General features: G+C 36.4%; 1 protein-coding gene across 1 annotated transcript; it reads right to left on the bottom strand.

Moving 5' to 3' along the window:
• Positions 1 to 2,218: 2,218 nt before the first annotated feature.
• LOC131231756 (LEAF RUST 10 DISEASE-RESISTANCE LOCUS RECEPTOR-LIKE PROTEIN KINASE-like 2.7) lies at positions 2,219 to 14,491 on the bottom strand. The gene is made up of 2 exons (XM_058228060.1): positions 13,807 to 14,491; positions 2,219 to 2,391 (listed from the first exon to the last, which is right to left on the bottom strand). The coding sequence occupies exons 1-2, from the start codon at positions 14,489 to 14,491 to the stop codon at positions 2,219 to 2,221; spliced, it is 858 nt and encodes a 285-aa protein (XP_058084043.1).
• Between the last annotated feature and the right edge of the window lie 1,928 nt (positions 14,492 to 16,419).

Below are 16,419 nucleotides of genomic sequence, written 5' to 3'. Positions count from 1 at the left end.
GGGAACCAGATAGGATCAAGGATCACGGGGTCTTGGCCTCACATGTTGGGGGGCCTTAGCCTCCAACTAGTTTAGGGTATTGACATCACGGGGTGTACTAGTTTCTCCAATCTGCTATTTGAATAGACTTAATTAAAAACTCGGCTAACACGATCATGACCAGATCGCACTAGTTAGGTTGGCGACTTGGCAGTTGAGGTCGCAATGAGGGTGGTTGGTCATACGCGATCATTAGATGGAGTCGCTCGAGAGAGTGTTGTTGCGAGGGCATGCATCATATCATAATACATGCACATGCATTAACAAGATTAATTAGGATTTTGTGAATGTATTGTTTTTTATTAAATTCATAATATAATTGATGTTTGTGTAACTTAAAACTAATAGTACCTACTGAGTTAATCACTCACTTCCACTCTGGGACGGTATTTTAAAATACCAACCAGACCCTTTACTAGATGCAGGTGAGGCGGAGCTCGACGAGCTGAGCGAGGTGAGCAAGGATAGGGAAGAAGAGCTTCCCTACTTCCAAACTTTCGACGGATCCTTTTAGTTTGAGTTCAGGCTACCACGGGATATGAACCAGGGCCCTAGTCGCTTTAGGTCATGTATAAGTGAGACTAATTCCCTATTTAGATGATTTTGGATTTGTGGTTTGGATATTTTTATATTTAATAACAATTGATACTGCTTTATGATGTACTTATGCTCCATGCCTTGCTAGATTATTCATTGTCTATGAGATCATCCAAATGTAATTAAAATATGAAGCCCATTAGGACACCCATGACACCTGAGAATTCGGGAGCCGAGTTCTTATACGGCCCCTGAAAACCCGGGGTATTACACGATCTAATACTACTTTGTTATGAGTGAATCCGCTCTATATCACACCATAATGATGTAAACCCGAGCCAATAACATACCCGAATCAAAATAGGTGTTAGAAATTCATATCTAACACCACTGCCAATCCATGCAGTACTTAATGGAAGCACAATAAATGAAAATAGAATAATATAATAATTCAGGATAATTGAACCAAAAGCAAATAATCACAAACACGACGATATTTTACGTGAAAAAACCCTTGTGGGAAAAAACCATGGCACAAAGCGATAAAGATCCACTATAATCAAAACCTTAGAGTTGTACAGACCCATCTTCTTCGATTACATATGTATCCGATCTCCCCTTTCGATGTGCACCTATAGAAAACCTCTGGATCTCTTGAGAAATCATTCCTAAGTCCCTTTATAAGTGTAGAAAACCTTCTCCCTTAAAAGCTTGTATTAGTTTTTATTAACCTTAAGCCTTAATGACAAAACCAGGATTAAGTACCTTATTTCATGCAACAATTGTTAAACCCGACGGTTGCACCGATGGTTGGCTGTGAATCCTCATAGAGAGTCATGGTCGTCCTCATGGTCGACCGTGCCTTGCAGAATGTATGGCATTTACACAACAATTACATTATTGAGGTTTTGTGTTTGTTGGCTCTTGTGCTTGTGTTGGCTATAAAAGCCCAAAAATAAATAAGTAGGTATTAAAGGTTTTGGCTTATTGCTAGAAAAAGACATCAGTTGGAATTTCAAATGCAATTAGTCTCATTAAATAATTTAGATGCTATGCTTTTTGAATTCCCAGTAACCTACACCCTCTTTACATGTGAAGCATGAACCACTCCTCTCTTTATGAGTATTTGATACAGGTGCATCTCTTCATTAGGATTGGGTGGGGTCTGTGAGATGCAGAATGGTCATTGGGCGGGGCCTGTAAGATACGTAGTGAATGGAGAGGTCTTCATTACTTTGCCTGGAAAGGCTTAGATAAAGGGATATTCTGGTGCTTCCCTAGTAGCTTTAGAGATTTTGGTGTGTTGGCTAGTATTCCCTACATTAAGTGGTATTGGCTAGATAAAGGGATATCTCGGTGCTTCCCCAACAGCTCTGGAGCTTTTGGTGCATTAGCAAGTACTCCCTACATTAGCATCCCACACATTTTTCTCTCTCCGTACCACTCTCCTTTATCCCTCAATATGCCACGCCCCGTAGTTTTGTACAGTATCCCACCTAATTTGTGAATCAACATGATGTTTTTGAGCAGGGCATCTGCTCCATGGGAGCCATTAACATTTAGAAAAAAAAATGTATATGATCATACACCTATATGGGACCCACCATTTTAACCGTTTCACAATGTTACAGGGCCTTTCAGCTCAATTAAGACTGACCAGGGCTTTGGTGGAACCTGGCCCCACATGGTGGGTTTGGTGTGGCCCCTGCATTATATTAAAACCCTTTAGAGTAGAGATGCAGAACTGACCGTTGGGGGAGGTGCTTGGGACATCTGCGTTAGTTGGAACCGGCTGTTGCCCATTCGGTGGAGTAACTGAATAAAACAATTTGAGAATAAATGAGAATCAATGTCTACCAGAATTTATAGTGGAATTATCTGATCTATAGCCTGAGGCAATATACAACATTCAACCTCTCTCTATACAGTTTGGGTCCATGGTTCAGTGATCTAAACTGTTGATATGATGGGGCTTGTAGATGGATCATGCCCTGAAATATCCTTTAATAGACAATTCCAACCCTTTAGTTTGCGGCCCTGAAATACGATGTTTAAGATTGAAATAGATCAATGATCCATATTTAACTAAAACAAGGCCGAGGAATGCACGGGAACTTCTAATTTTCCAGTGTTTAGGCATGGCCCATCATAGTGGAGCCATCAGATCAGCAATTTTAATCACCGGGTATGGTCCTGCTTTAACAGAGAACAAAGAATACTTTTCGACCTTTACTAGTCTCCTTTTCACCATACACGAAATTACCCTCTCCCCCTTTTGTGCTGCCTAATGACCATTCATTTTCGTATACAGTTATAAAACATGTTAACATGTGCTTAACTTCTATCAAAATTGCATTGGAAAGGGGACCATTGACCCTCATATCATAAAAATGAGGCTTTTACCCTTGAATTTGTAAAGATGAGTGATTCTGATTTTGTCCTTATGTAAATATGAAAAAAGTTATTCAGTGTGTTTGGATGGCTTTGGTACCGTTTGAAAAGTTTACATCAAATGTCATGGATGGTATACCATTTGACGGTCTGAGTCACATGGTTGTGGAGCTCCAAAACAAGTGGTTTCCACCTTGTGCAAAATGAAAACTTCTCTCATCTCATAAAGTTAAAAGATAAAAGCATCATTTCTTATGGTCAAATATTATTACTAACAAAGAGAGTAGTATATGTCATAATATATATATATATATATATATATATATATATATATATATATATATATATATATAGTGCCGGTCTCCTACGAACCGTACCGCACGGAATTTATATGCGAGCCTTCATGTACGTCGTAGGATGAGGAGAGCAGCTGGGATTCCACTTCCTTGAGAGAGAGAGAGAGTCTTCGAAGAGAAGACTCTCTCCTACACTCACGGAGAGAAATTTGGAATTGTAAGAGGATTTCCTGCTAAGATCATGCGAAAGGGTTTTGTGTGTGGCCTACTATGATGTTTGTGATAAATCCAACCTGTCCATCCGTTTTTTGAAATCATTTTAGGTCATGCGACCAAGAATGAGGAGGTTCCAAAAATTAAATGGGCCACATGAGAGGAAACAGTGGGAATTTAGTGACCACCGTTGAAATTTACGGTGTTAAGCCCATAATTGTAGCACATACACAGATTAATTGGATCATACCCTTTATAGGCTCCATAGTGATGTTAATTTGTCATCCAACATGTTCATAAGATTATACAACATGGATGAAGGTAAACACAAATATAAGCTTGATTCAAAACTCATGTGACTCTAAAGAATTTTTTGAAAGGTGGATGTTCAATTCAACTGTTTCCAGTGGTGTGGTCAATTTGAACATTTAATATGCCTGATTTTTTATTTCAATCCCTAAATTATTTTGTAAAATGAATGGACGGAGAGGATAAAATATATAAATCATGGTGGACCCACGGAGTTTACTTAGGACGTAGGAGTATGGATCCTCCGTTTGCGAAAGCAGACTCTCCGGGCGCAGATTAGATACTGAAAGGGTGAGAAGTGAGACTTGCTACTAAGTGAGGTCACCAATTTCCATGGGGCCCACCATGATGTATGTTTTGTATCCACACCTTTCATCCATTTGGAGAGATCATTTTAAGGTAATATCCAAAGAATAAGTTAAATCCAAATCTCCGGTGGACCTAGCACAGAAAACAGTGGGGACAGTGACGTTCACCGTTGAAAACTTCTAAAGGCCACAAAAGTTTTAGATCAAGCAGATATTTGTGTTTTCCCTTCTTTCATATATTTTTTAACTTTTGAATAGGTTAGATTTCAAATAAACATTATGGTGGGCATTAAGATAGTTACAACCATGGGAATCACTTCCCCACTATTTTCTGTGGTGGGTCCACTACAGCGTCCCGACTTTCGAAATTGGATTGCGTACTGAGTTACTCAGTATGCTCTTATCGTACTGAGTAAACCTTGTTGGGCCCACTGTGAATTTATGTGGTTTATCCACACCGTCCATCCGTTTTTTCAAATCATTTTAGGGGTTGATCCCAAAATTGAAGTTTATCTAAAGATCAAGTGGACCATAACATAAGAAATAGTGGAAATAATGATTTCCACCGTTAAAACCTTGCTAGGCCCCATGGTGATGTTTATTTGTCATCTAAACTTCTCATAAGATGTAACAACCCTAAATTTTCGTACATTATAAAAAAAATAAATTAAAGATTTAAAGATTTTATTTTTAAATAAAAAAATAAAAAAACAAGTCAATAGTTGAGTTGGTAATGAAATTCTTAATTGAGAGAGAGGTTTAGGGATCGTTCTGCATTAAAAAAAAGAAGGAGATAGGAAGCCCTAAAGTAAAAGGAAGAGGAAATTTTAAGAAGACTCGATCAGGTAAGTTCTAATCTTTAGATCTTTTTAACTTTTTATTATGTTGTTAATTTCTTCTTGATCTATACAATGGATGGCGTGGATCATCCACACCATCATTGTATAGGTGTGTAGAGTCAATTTTAATAAAGTGATGTTTTTATGATTTCGATCTAATTAGTAATATTTTAAGAATAAATTAAATGGATGCATGGAATCTGATTGTGTTAAGATAGATCTATACGGATCATATGATCCTTAAGGCCAAAATATACAAGGGCCATAATTTTTAGATCAATCTAACAATTAGATATGCCACATTAATCAAATCTAAAAGTGTTTAATAAAGGAATCTTAGATTTTTGCGCAAGTGTTGGTATCACTTGGCGTAGAAGGTCGAGATGGGTCATCAATGTATGTGTGGTTAGATCCACACCATCTATCTAATGTGTAGAGGCAAAACATGATAATACTTCAAGAATCTGGATGATCCAATCATTTGGTGGGTCACCCTAATTAATTATTTGACATTCAATTTCAAGATCTTAAAAAGAAAATCTAAACCTTGATAATTAAATTTACATAAACATATAATTTTAATTATTTGATTATTTTAGATTTGGCCACTTAAAATGTTAATCAAAGGTGGACCCCACCATGTAATACAAATAAATGAATAATAATATCGTTGATATAATTCATAGGACTCCGGAATTTAAATCAACCTAATTACATTGCAGAGTCAATACTACCAAACTCAGGTGAGTAACCCAACTTATCTCATAATTCGTTAAAATTAAAATAAATCATTGTGATTGTTTGATTGATTTACTAGTTTGAATATTTTGATATGATAATTGTACGATAAATTTATATGTGAATATTTTAATCGAGACAACTATGCTAAATATGAAAAATATGCATTTACATATCATCCCTCATTCATTGCATTACATAATGCATGGTTGATCCCATGGGCCCTCCCTGGAAGAAATGTCGATCCTGGTAAAGCGTTACCAGATGCGGGCTATGCCCAAGCCTACCGAAAGGTGGAAGCCTACCCAACGGGTAGATGCGGGTTGACGACCTCCAACCTAAGCAGATGGATGATCATCCCATCTGATGCATTCATACATCATTTTATATTCATATCATTGTACATGTATTTATGTATTATTTTAATTGTTATGATTATGAACCATGCTGGGTTATATCACTAAGCCTCGCCAGCTTACATTTTTATTGAATAAAAAATTGTACAGAGGGCTATTAGCAGATGATATGACACAAGAACCGGAAGGATCTATTCTACCTGAACATGACCCACCTCAAACATGGGCATACTTATCTGAAGATGAAGTGACGGCATTAGATAATTTTTTATTATATGTTTTATTTTGTTAGCATAGTTTGATAATGCATACTAGTATTTATTTTGAGACTTTAAGCAATTATTTAGATTTATTTCTTTGAAATAATGTTAGCATGGAATAAATATCATTATAGTATAATGGTATAATAAGTGAATGATTTTAAGGTTCATTTTATTTTAAGGGTCGTCAAGATTTATATATGTTTAGTTGATTGGTGCTAAGTATTATGTATGTGTGATTGAGATTATGGTGGACCTTATATTGAATATAATTATCATCTCTGATTAAACCGATTAAGGAATTAAATTAGTACACTTTGTGTACGAGTTACGAACTGAAACTCGGGTCTGAGGGTGCACACTCTGTACCCGAATTTTAGGGCGTGACAGAATGGTATCAGAGAGAGGTCTTTTCTAAAACTTAGAGTGACCTGTAGGTTATGTACCCAACTAAATTTCATAAATTGTAGACCCTTGAAATTAGAAACATTTCATTAGGATATCCCTCTTGATTGATGTATGGATTGATGAACTTAGAGACCCAAATCTCAGTTCCTATTAATTTTTATGGAATATAGAAATAAAAATTTAGATTCCTAACACTCTTATTTGAATATAATTTAAATTAAGATGGATTAATATAATGAAAATGAATTTTAAAGATATTTTAATTCACAAAATTCTGCTAGATAGCAATGGGCAGCAAGAATTACCCAACTTGTAAAATTCATAACTTTAAAAGTACTACTCCGATTAAAGTGATTTAAAAGTCTGATCGAAGATAGACAAGTCTAAATTAAGATAAAAATAATAATAAAATTTTAATCTCATAGTCTCTATTCTGATCTAGTGCGTTAATAAAGGCTGGTCATAAATCATCAAATTAGAGACAGGACTGACTGCAGGAATTTTTAAAAAAAAATTGTGAAATTTTCAACTAAGATTTTACAGAGACATAGTAAACTTATGATAAGACCTCCAGAAATTTTTTTTAACCTAATCTGATATTTTAAAGTATAATAAAATGTAATAGAAACAACGGTCATCAAACCAAAAATCAATCTGCGCATACTGACTTTCTATAGATTTAAATTAACAGAATTTTTCATTTTGATAATTACCTTTAGTTAAATAAATATTTTTATTTAAAGTACTTTATTTAAAGAAAAAATATATAAGTATTAAAAAAAATCATAATCTCTATTAAAATTTTAAAATTCCTTCTTATAGGATCATGAGTCCATATTGAGTGAAAAAAAAAAATACTTAAAAATAAAAAATTAAATTAAATATCAAACTCACTAGAACCTTTTTTCAGGTATAGGACAATGTCCTCCTCAAATTTCAAGGTATAAAAAAAAATTCTAATTTTCTAACAAATTTCAACATTATAGAGTGAAAATATAGACTAGTTTAGTATCCCTGATCAAACCATATAAAATTATCGTTCAAAATTATTCCTAAATATTTTCTTGAGTCATATACATACCCCTAGACAACTCCATAAAATTTTATGATAATTTGAATTGTAAAGAAATTATAAACATTTAAGCACTGGCTGTAAACGATAAAAACGACTGTTGGACAGCAGCATTTTTCACCCTTAGCAGCGATAAAAACCCTAGTAAAAGTAATAATTTTAATCTGAATTTTTTTCTTTTTTCATCGTATAGTTAACAACATAGTTTTCAAATTTTAAGTCATTTTGACTTTTGATTCGAATGTTAAAATTCTGTAAATAACATTGTGTGTGTGAGTCCAAATTTAAAATATTCTATTGGTTATTTTGAGTGATGCAATACATAAGATCATTGATTGTTATGGTATCTGAAACTTAGAAACCCAACCTAAGACCCCATAATATTTAAAAGAAAAAAAATTTGCTCCTTATATTTTGTTAAATAATGAAAATCACCTGATTTGAGAAACTCATAACTAATTAAGTACGAGTCCAATTAAGGTGATTCAAAGGCTATATCGTAGATTAATAAATTGAGTTCAGAAGAAAATAAATAAGAAAATAAAAATAATTTTTTTTTAAAAACCAAATTTTATTTTTAACTGGAAAAAAAAAGGTTTATTTCTAGACAACCCCCACTGTCTAAATTTTTGAATCTTCTATTAACCATAGTTTTTGACAAAATTTTATATATTTATAAATTCACTATTACAAAAACTAAAAGACCAATCCAGTATATAAAACCATCCATAACATAAGTGTGACTAATGCCATTAAAAGCAAAAAATAACAATAAAAAAAATAAATAAATAAATAAAAATAAAAAATTTAAAAATAATTGAAATGTTAGTTTCTAAATCTCAAGGACGAGATTTTATTTTAAGGGGGGTAGAATGTAACAACCCTAAATTTTGGTACATTATAAAAAAAACTAAATTAAATATTTAAAGATTTTTTTTAAATAAAAAATAAAAAAACAAGTCAGTAGTTGAGTTGGTAGCGAAATTCTTAATTGAGAGAGAGGTTTAGGGATTGATTCTTAAAGTAGTAATAATAATTTTTTTATTAAATATCATAAAAAAATTCAAATTCAGGATAAGGGAGGATGTGCTCATCCTATCTTATGAGAATTTTCTTTAAAAAGGGATACGGAAGGTTTCTGCATTAAAAAAAAAAGGAGATAGGAAGCCCTAAAGTAAAAGGAAGAGGAAATTCTAAGAAGGCTCGATCAGGTAAGTTCTAATCATTAGATCTTTTTAACTTTTTATTATATTGTTAATTTCGTCTTGATCTATATAATGGATGGCGTGGATCATTCACACCATCATTGTATAGGTGTGTAGAGTCAATTTTAATAAAGTGATGTTTTTATAATTTCGGTCTAATTAGTAATATTTTAAGAATAAATTAAATGGATGGAATCTGATTGTGCTAATATAGATCTGTACAGATCATATGATCCTTAAGGCCAAAATATATAAGGGCCATAATTTTTAGATCAATCTAACAATCAGATATGTCATATTAGTCAAATCTAAAAGTGTTTAATAAAGGAATCTTAGATTTTTGCGCAAGTGTTGGTATCACTTGGCGTAGAAGGTCGAGATGGGCCATCGGTGTATGTGTGGTTAGATCCACACCAACTATCTAATGTGTAGAGGCAAAACATGATAATACCTCAAGAATCTGGATGATCCAATCATTTAGTGGGCCACTCCGATTAATTATTTGACATTTAATTTCAGGATCTTAAAAAGAAAATCTAAACCTTAATAATTAAATTTACATAAACATATAATTTTAATGATTTGATTATTTTAGATTTGACCACTTAAAATGTTAATCAAATTTGGACCCCATCATGTAATACAAATAAATGAATAATAATATCGTTGATATAATTCATAGGACCCCGGAATTCAAATCAACCTAATTACATTGCAGAATCAATACTACCAAACTCAGGTGAGTAACCCAACTTATCTCATAATTCATTAAAATTAAAATAAATCATTGTGATTGTTTGATTGATTTACTGGTTTGAATATTTTGATATGATAATCATACGATAAATTTATATGTGAATATTTTAATCGAGACAACTATGTTAAATATGAAAAATATGCATTTACATATCATCCCTCATTCATTGCATTACATAATGCATGGTCGATCCGATGGGCCCTCCCTAGAAGAAATGTCGATCCTGGTAGAGCATTACCTGATGCGGGCTATGCCCAAGCCTACTGAAAGGTGGAAGCCTACCCAACGGGTAGATGCGGGTTGACGACCTCCGACCCAAGCAGATGGACGATCATCCCATCTGATGCATTCATACATCATTTTACATTCATATCATTGTACATGTATTTATGTATTATTTTAATTGTTATGATTATGAACCATGCTAGCTTATATCACTAAGTCTGGCCAGCTTACATTTTTATTAATGGAAAAATTGTACAGAGGGCTATTAGCAAATGATGTGACGCAAAAACCGGAAGGATCTACTCTACCTGAACACGACCCACCTGAAACATGGGCATACTTATCTGAAGATGAAGTGGCAGCATTAAACAATTTTTTATTATATGTTTTATTTTGTTAGCATAGTTTGATAATGCATACTAGTATTTATTTTGAGACTTTAAGCAATTATTTAGATTTATTTCTTTGAAATAATGTTAACATGGAATAAATATCATTATAGTATAATGGTATAATAAGTGAATGATTTTAAGGTTCATTTTATTTTAAGGGTCGTCAAGATTTATATATGTTTAGTTGATTAGTGCTAAGTATTATGTATGTGTGATTGAGATTATGGTGGACCTTATATTGAATATAATTATCATCTCTGATTAAACTGATTAAGGAATTAAATTAGTACACTTTGTATACGAGTTATGAACTGAAACTCGTGTCTGAAGGTGCACACTCTCTACCCGAATTTTGGGTCGTGACATAAGATCACACAAACATGGATGAATGGAAAAAAACAAATATAAGATTGATCTAAAACTTTTGTGGCCCCCAAGAAATTTTCACTATTGGACATTTAATTCACATTGTTTCCTGTGATGTGGTCCATTTTAGCTTTCTATATGCTTCAGTTTTGGGATAAGGCCCTAAAATCATCTGGTAAAATGTATGAACGGTTAGATAAAATATATAAATCATAGTGGACCCCACCGTACTGAGTTACTCAGTGTGGAATCCGCCTCCCAGACTTTCACGCTTTTTTCCTCATTTACTGAATAGTTAGTGGTCCATCTCAATCATAGATGCAATTACACAATCACATGGTCTATCCATTTTTATTCAGTGCTCTAAAATGATATAGAAAAATGGATGAATGGCTTAAATAAAATTAAAACATCACGGTGGACCCTCAGTGACCCTGAGAGCGTCTACCTGTCCCGAGCTCGGAACGGGCTGGGGAAGTACCTAATCCACACCCGAGAGGGACGTGGAGGAACGAAATAGGATTGCGTACTGAGTAACTTAGTATGCTTACTGAGTAAACTCAGTTAGGCCTACTATGAATGTATGTGGGTTATCCATGCCGTCCATCCGTTTTTTGAGATCATTTTAGTAGTTGAGTATAAAATAAAAGTATTCCCCAAGCTCAAGTGGACCACACTATAAGAAACAATGAAAATAATGACCTCCACCATTGAAATCTTGCTAGGGTCCACAGTGATTTTTATTTGTCATCCAACCTGTTTATAAGATTACACAGACATGGATGAAGGTAAAATACAAATATCAGCTTGATCCAAAACTTCTATAGGCCCCAAGAAATTTTCAACGGTAGAATTTCAATTCACACTATTTCCCATGGTGAGGTCCACTTGAGATTTGGATATATGTCATTTTTAGGATCAAGCTATAAAATTATCTTTTAAAATGGATGGACGGAGTACATAAAATATGCAAATCACGGTGGACCCCACAGAGTTTACTCAGTACGCTTAGCGTACTGAGTTACTGAGTATGCAATCCACTTCCCGGAGGAACGCGGATGGACACGGATTTCCTCCTAAAGCCTTCACAGGATGTTCCTGCGCTGGATGCTAGGCGGGGTCCACCGTGATGTTTTTGATAAATCCATCCTGTCCATCCGTTTTTCGAGCTCATTTTATGACATGCTACTGAAAATGATATGGATTCAAAAATCAAGTGGACCATATAAGAGGGAAAATTGGGGGAAGAGTTTTCTACCGTTGAAACTTTCTTAGGCTCCACCTTGATTTTTATATGCCATCCAAACTATTTATGCCATCCAAACATTTTACAAGACCATTCCCACTGGGATGAAGTGAAAACAATAAAAAATTAGCATGATAAGAAACTTATGTGGCTTTAAAAATATTTCAACGGTGGTGATTGAATCAAGACTGTTTCCTCTAGTGCGGCACACTTGACTTTTGTATCCATCTGATTTTCTGTAGCATGTCTTAAAATGATCTCAGAAAATGGATGAATGAGTAGGATTTATCAAAAACATCATAGTAAGCTCCACAAAAAATACTTGCACAGGATCTTTATGGCTAGGGTTGTACACAAACTGGGCTAGCCCGATTAGCTCGCTTGACTCGGCACGACCCCGAATTGAGTTTGGGTCGGGGCGGCCCATTTTCTTCGGCCCAAAACTGAGTTCGGGCCGAGTTCGGATAGATTCCAGTTCGGCCCGACTCAACCCGAAACCCGACTTGACCTGGCCCGACTCGGCCTATATATATATATATATATATATTATATATATATATATATATATATATATATATATATATATATATTTAAATTCTTACCCAATTACCCTAACCATTTACAGCAATCCAGGTCGTCCAAATCGTGGGTCCCTTTGTAGATGGAGCAAAGTCCCAAAAATCTATGACAAAAGCCCTTCCCAAAAATCAAGGCCGTTCAAGTTACCTGCCAAAGCTCTTCCCATGGAGTAGATGGAGCAGAGTCAAAAAATCAAGGCCGTCCAAATCGTGGGTCCGAAACTGGCCTGAACTCGCCTGATTGCTGACCGGGTCAGGTTCGGGCTAGACATGTTAGCCCGGTGACCAGGCCGGGTTGAGCCCAGTTCGACTCGGTTCGGCCCGATGTACACCCCTATTTATGGCAAAGACTTTCACGTGAGTCTCTCTTTGAGTGTAGGGGAGAGTCTTTTCTTTGAAGACTCTCTCTCAAGGAAGTGGAATCCCAGCCGCTCTCCTCATCCTACGGTTCGTAGGAGACCGGCACTATATATATATATATATATATATATATATATATATATATATAGAGAGAGAGAGAGAGAGAGAGAGAGAGAGAGAGAGAGAGAGAGAGAGAGAGTCATGCTCACCTACACACATGCACACCTTTGCACATGTGTCATGTGTGTCTAATTCGAACGGTTCATGTGATGCGGAATCCTATGAAACCTCAAGGGACAAATTTTTACCCTCTTCTAAAATTTTGGTGGGCCATAGCAAAGAAAAACGCAAATCAAGGGAGGAAATTTTTTTCATTTTTCATTTTTCATGGCCCACTAAAGTTTTGGATCAAAGTAAAAATTGAGCCTTGGAGGTTTCATGAGGTGCTGCTTCACATGGACCGTTCAGATTTTGGAGTCACATAATGTATGATGAGTTCTCCAAAAAGTTCTCACTAGTTCCACGTGAGCTGGTGCGCAGCTGAGCATTTGGAGAAGTTAGTTACTCTACCATCCCTCCAGGGCAATGAAAAGGAAAATATAAATATCAGCTTGATCCAAAGATTCTCTGGTTCCCAAGAAGTTTTTAATAATAAGCATCCAATCCTTACTATTTCATGTGTGTGGTCCTCTTGAGATTTGAATCTGCCTTAATTTTGGGCTCATGCCCTAAAATGAGCTGAAAAAATTGGACGGACAACGTGGATAAAATACATGCATGACGGTGGGACCCACGTAGCTTTGAAACCAGCGATTCTTTGTTCCCCTGAAAGGGCATTTTCAGGCTGGCTAGGGCTAACCGAGGCCCATCTACAAACGAGGTGGAGAAAGTATAGAGATATACCCACTTACAGTTGCAAAAAGAGAAATTCGTTCCGTTCTTACAAAAGCAAAGGAATCGTTCCTCGGTATTGCTTTTCCCACAAAACCCACCAATAGATTCGCAATTCTCACAATCTCTACGAATTTTCCACTGTAGCTTGAACCCTTGTTGTACGGCTCCGACCAATGAGCCCGAGCCCGCGCTCTCAAGCACTGGAACTATCACCTTCTCTTCACACATCTCATCCCAATTAAAATCACCGCTCTCTTCAATCGCTGCATAAGACTTCATCGATCCGTATCCCAGACACGAAATCGGCCGCCCCCACGATGGAAACGAAGAGCAGTTGAAGTAGAAGCTCAGGTTCTTGTCATGTGCTGTGAGTTCAAACAAAGACAGATATTCCCATGAAATGTTGTGGCGTGGCCTCGGACAGCTCTCCCCCACTAAGCTACTTTCTACAAGGGTGAAGGTACTTTGGCGATAGTTGATGAATTTTACTGTGTATGCGTCGTCGGAAATATTGAAGGTTGGGTTTTGGTCGAGGCAGGAGATTCCCAGACCTTCGTAGCCGCACAAACTCAAGGAGGTTGCGTTGATTTGGTAAAATGGATACGTGAAGTTGAGGTTCCCGCAGACGAAAGAAGAGCACGATGAAATTACGGGAATGCCATCGAGGATGAAGATGAGGAGGAGGTGAAGAAAGGGTGACATTGGAGAATGAAAGGGTAGTGAGGGAATTTTTTTTTTGTGAATGATCCGATGCTGCACAGCTCGAGAGTGGTTGGATAGGGAGCAGATGGCCTATATACCGGTGGAAACGGATTGGCTACTCCCCCTGACACCAGCCAATGGCTGATGGTCAGTGCTCTGTGGGCCCCACCATGATGTATGTGATTCATCCATGCCGTCCATCTATTTTTACAGATCATTTTACAGTACGAGACCAAAAAGGAGATATATCACAATCTTAAGTGGACCACATTACAGGAAACAGTTTTGAATGAGCATCGACCATTAAAAAACATTTTGGGGCCATAAAAGTTTTGGATCAAGCTAATTTTTGTTTTTTCCCTACATCTGGCCTGAATGACCTAATCAACATATTGGATGTCAAATAAACAGTAGAGTGGGCCTTAGGAGGATTTTGATGGTGGATATCCAATCACTATTGTTTTCATGTGGTGTGGTCCACATGAGATTTATAGATGTCTCATTTTTGGGATCAAGCATAAAATGATCTGTAAAAATGGATGAACGGAATGGATGAAACATAGAACCCCACGGAGCACCGACCACCAGCCACGGGGCTGGTGTCGGGGGAGTAGCCAATCCGTTCCCTATACCGGTACCCGGAAATCGGATTGCGTACTGTGTTACTCAGTACGCTTTTATCGTAGTGAGTAAACTCAGTTGGACCCACTGTGAATGTATGTGATTTATCCACACCATCCATTCGTTTTTTCCTGATAATTTTAGAGGAAACGGTGTGAATAAAGATTTCCACCGTTGAAACCTTCCTAGGGCCCACAGTAATGTTTATTTGTCATCCAACCTGTTCATAAGATCACAAAGACATAGATGAATAGACACCACAAATATCAGCTTGATCCAAAACTTTTGTGGCCTCCAAGAATTTTTCAATGGTAGAGGTTCAATCACACCATTTCCTTTGGTGTGGTCCACATGAGCTTTGGATATGATTTATTTTTGGGCTCAATCCTTAAAATTAGCTGTTAACATGAATGAACGGAGTGGATAAAATAAATAAATAACGGTGGACCCCACAAAGTTTACTCAGTACACCAAGGGTACTGAGTTACTCAGGACGCAATCTGCTTCTTGTGCCGGGGCTGTGTGGGGCCCACGGAGATGTCCCTGGAAAATCCACTCCGTCCGTCTGTTTTAAATAACCACAGTATGACAAGCAGATACAAAACTCAGGTGGGCCATACTACGCGAAACGGAAAACACGGTAATAACCCTATAAACGGTTTAGATGCATATAAACATCTTGTCACACCTTTCCATACCTCAAAGTGATGGACTGAGTTAAGATTTAGCTAGTTTCCCTGAGTTCTTGATATTGAATCCCCGAGTGGGTGTACTAACAGTGGAGTGTGTACTAATTAACGAGCAAATCCTCCCCTCCCCTCCCCCCCCCCCGCACACGAAAAGAAAACGTCATGATCAGCTCTGTTCCCACTGTTTCGTTTGGTGTGGCCCACCTGATTCTTAGATGAGCCTGATTTTAAGATTTCTGTCATGTGCCCCAGGTGTAGAGATATCTTTGGGCCGGGGTTATGTAGGTCCAAGAAAATGTTTGTGACAAATCCACTCTGTCCTTTTGTTTTGAAAGAAAAAAAATACCATATGATTCTAAAAATCATTTATATCTAATGTTGTGATTGGTGGTATTTTGAAAAAAATATTTCAAAATTTTGAAATTTTACTGTCAAAACGATTTTGAGAATTTCAAATGGAAAAGTGCGATATGTGCTTTCGTTCCACATCGGAAATGATAGGAGAAGATTCGGAATTTATATGTGGATGTGTGTATAGTATTCTTACTCGAAGCTTTCGAAATTGAGACGCTTAGATTGCACGTGCACGCTCTGGCACTGACATAGGCACGCACTTTT

Source organism: Magnolia sinica, chromosome 17 (genome assembly GCF_029962835.1).
Source record: "Magnolia sinica isolate HGM2019 chromosome 17, MsV1, whole genome shotgun sequence".
In the NCBI taxonomy this organism is placed as follows: domain Eukaryota; kingdom Viridiplantae; phylum Streptophyta; class Magnoliopsida; order Magnoliales; family Magnoliaceae; genus Magnolia; species Magnolia sinica.
This window is presented reverse-complemented; position numbering and strand designations above follow the sequence as displayed.

Coding starts and splice junctions, on each gene's coding strand:
- LOC131231756 (XM_058228060.1), bottom strand. CDS start 14,491: ATGTCACCCTTTCTTCACCTCCTCCTCATCTTCATCCTCGATGGCATT. Junction 2,392..13,806: donor GAATTTCTCTTTTTGCAACT/GTAAGTGGGTAT, acceptor TGTTTTATTCAG/TTACTCCACCGAATGGGCAA.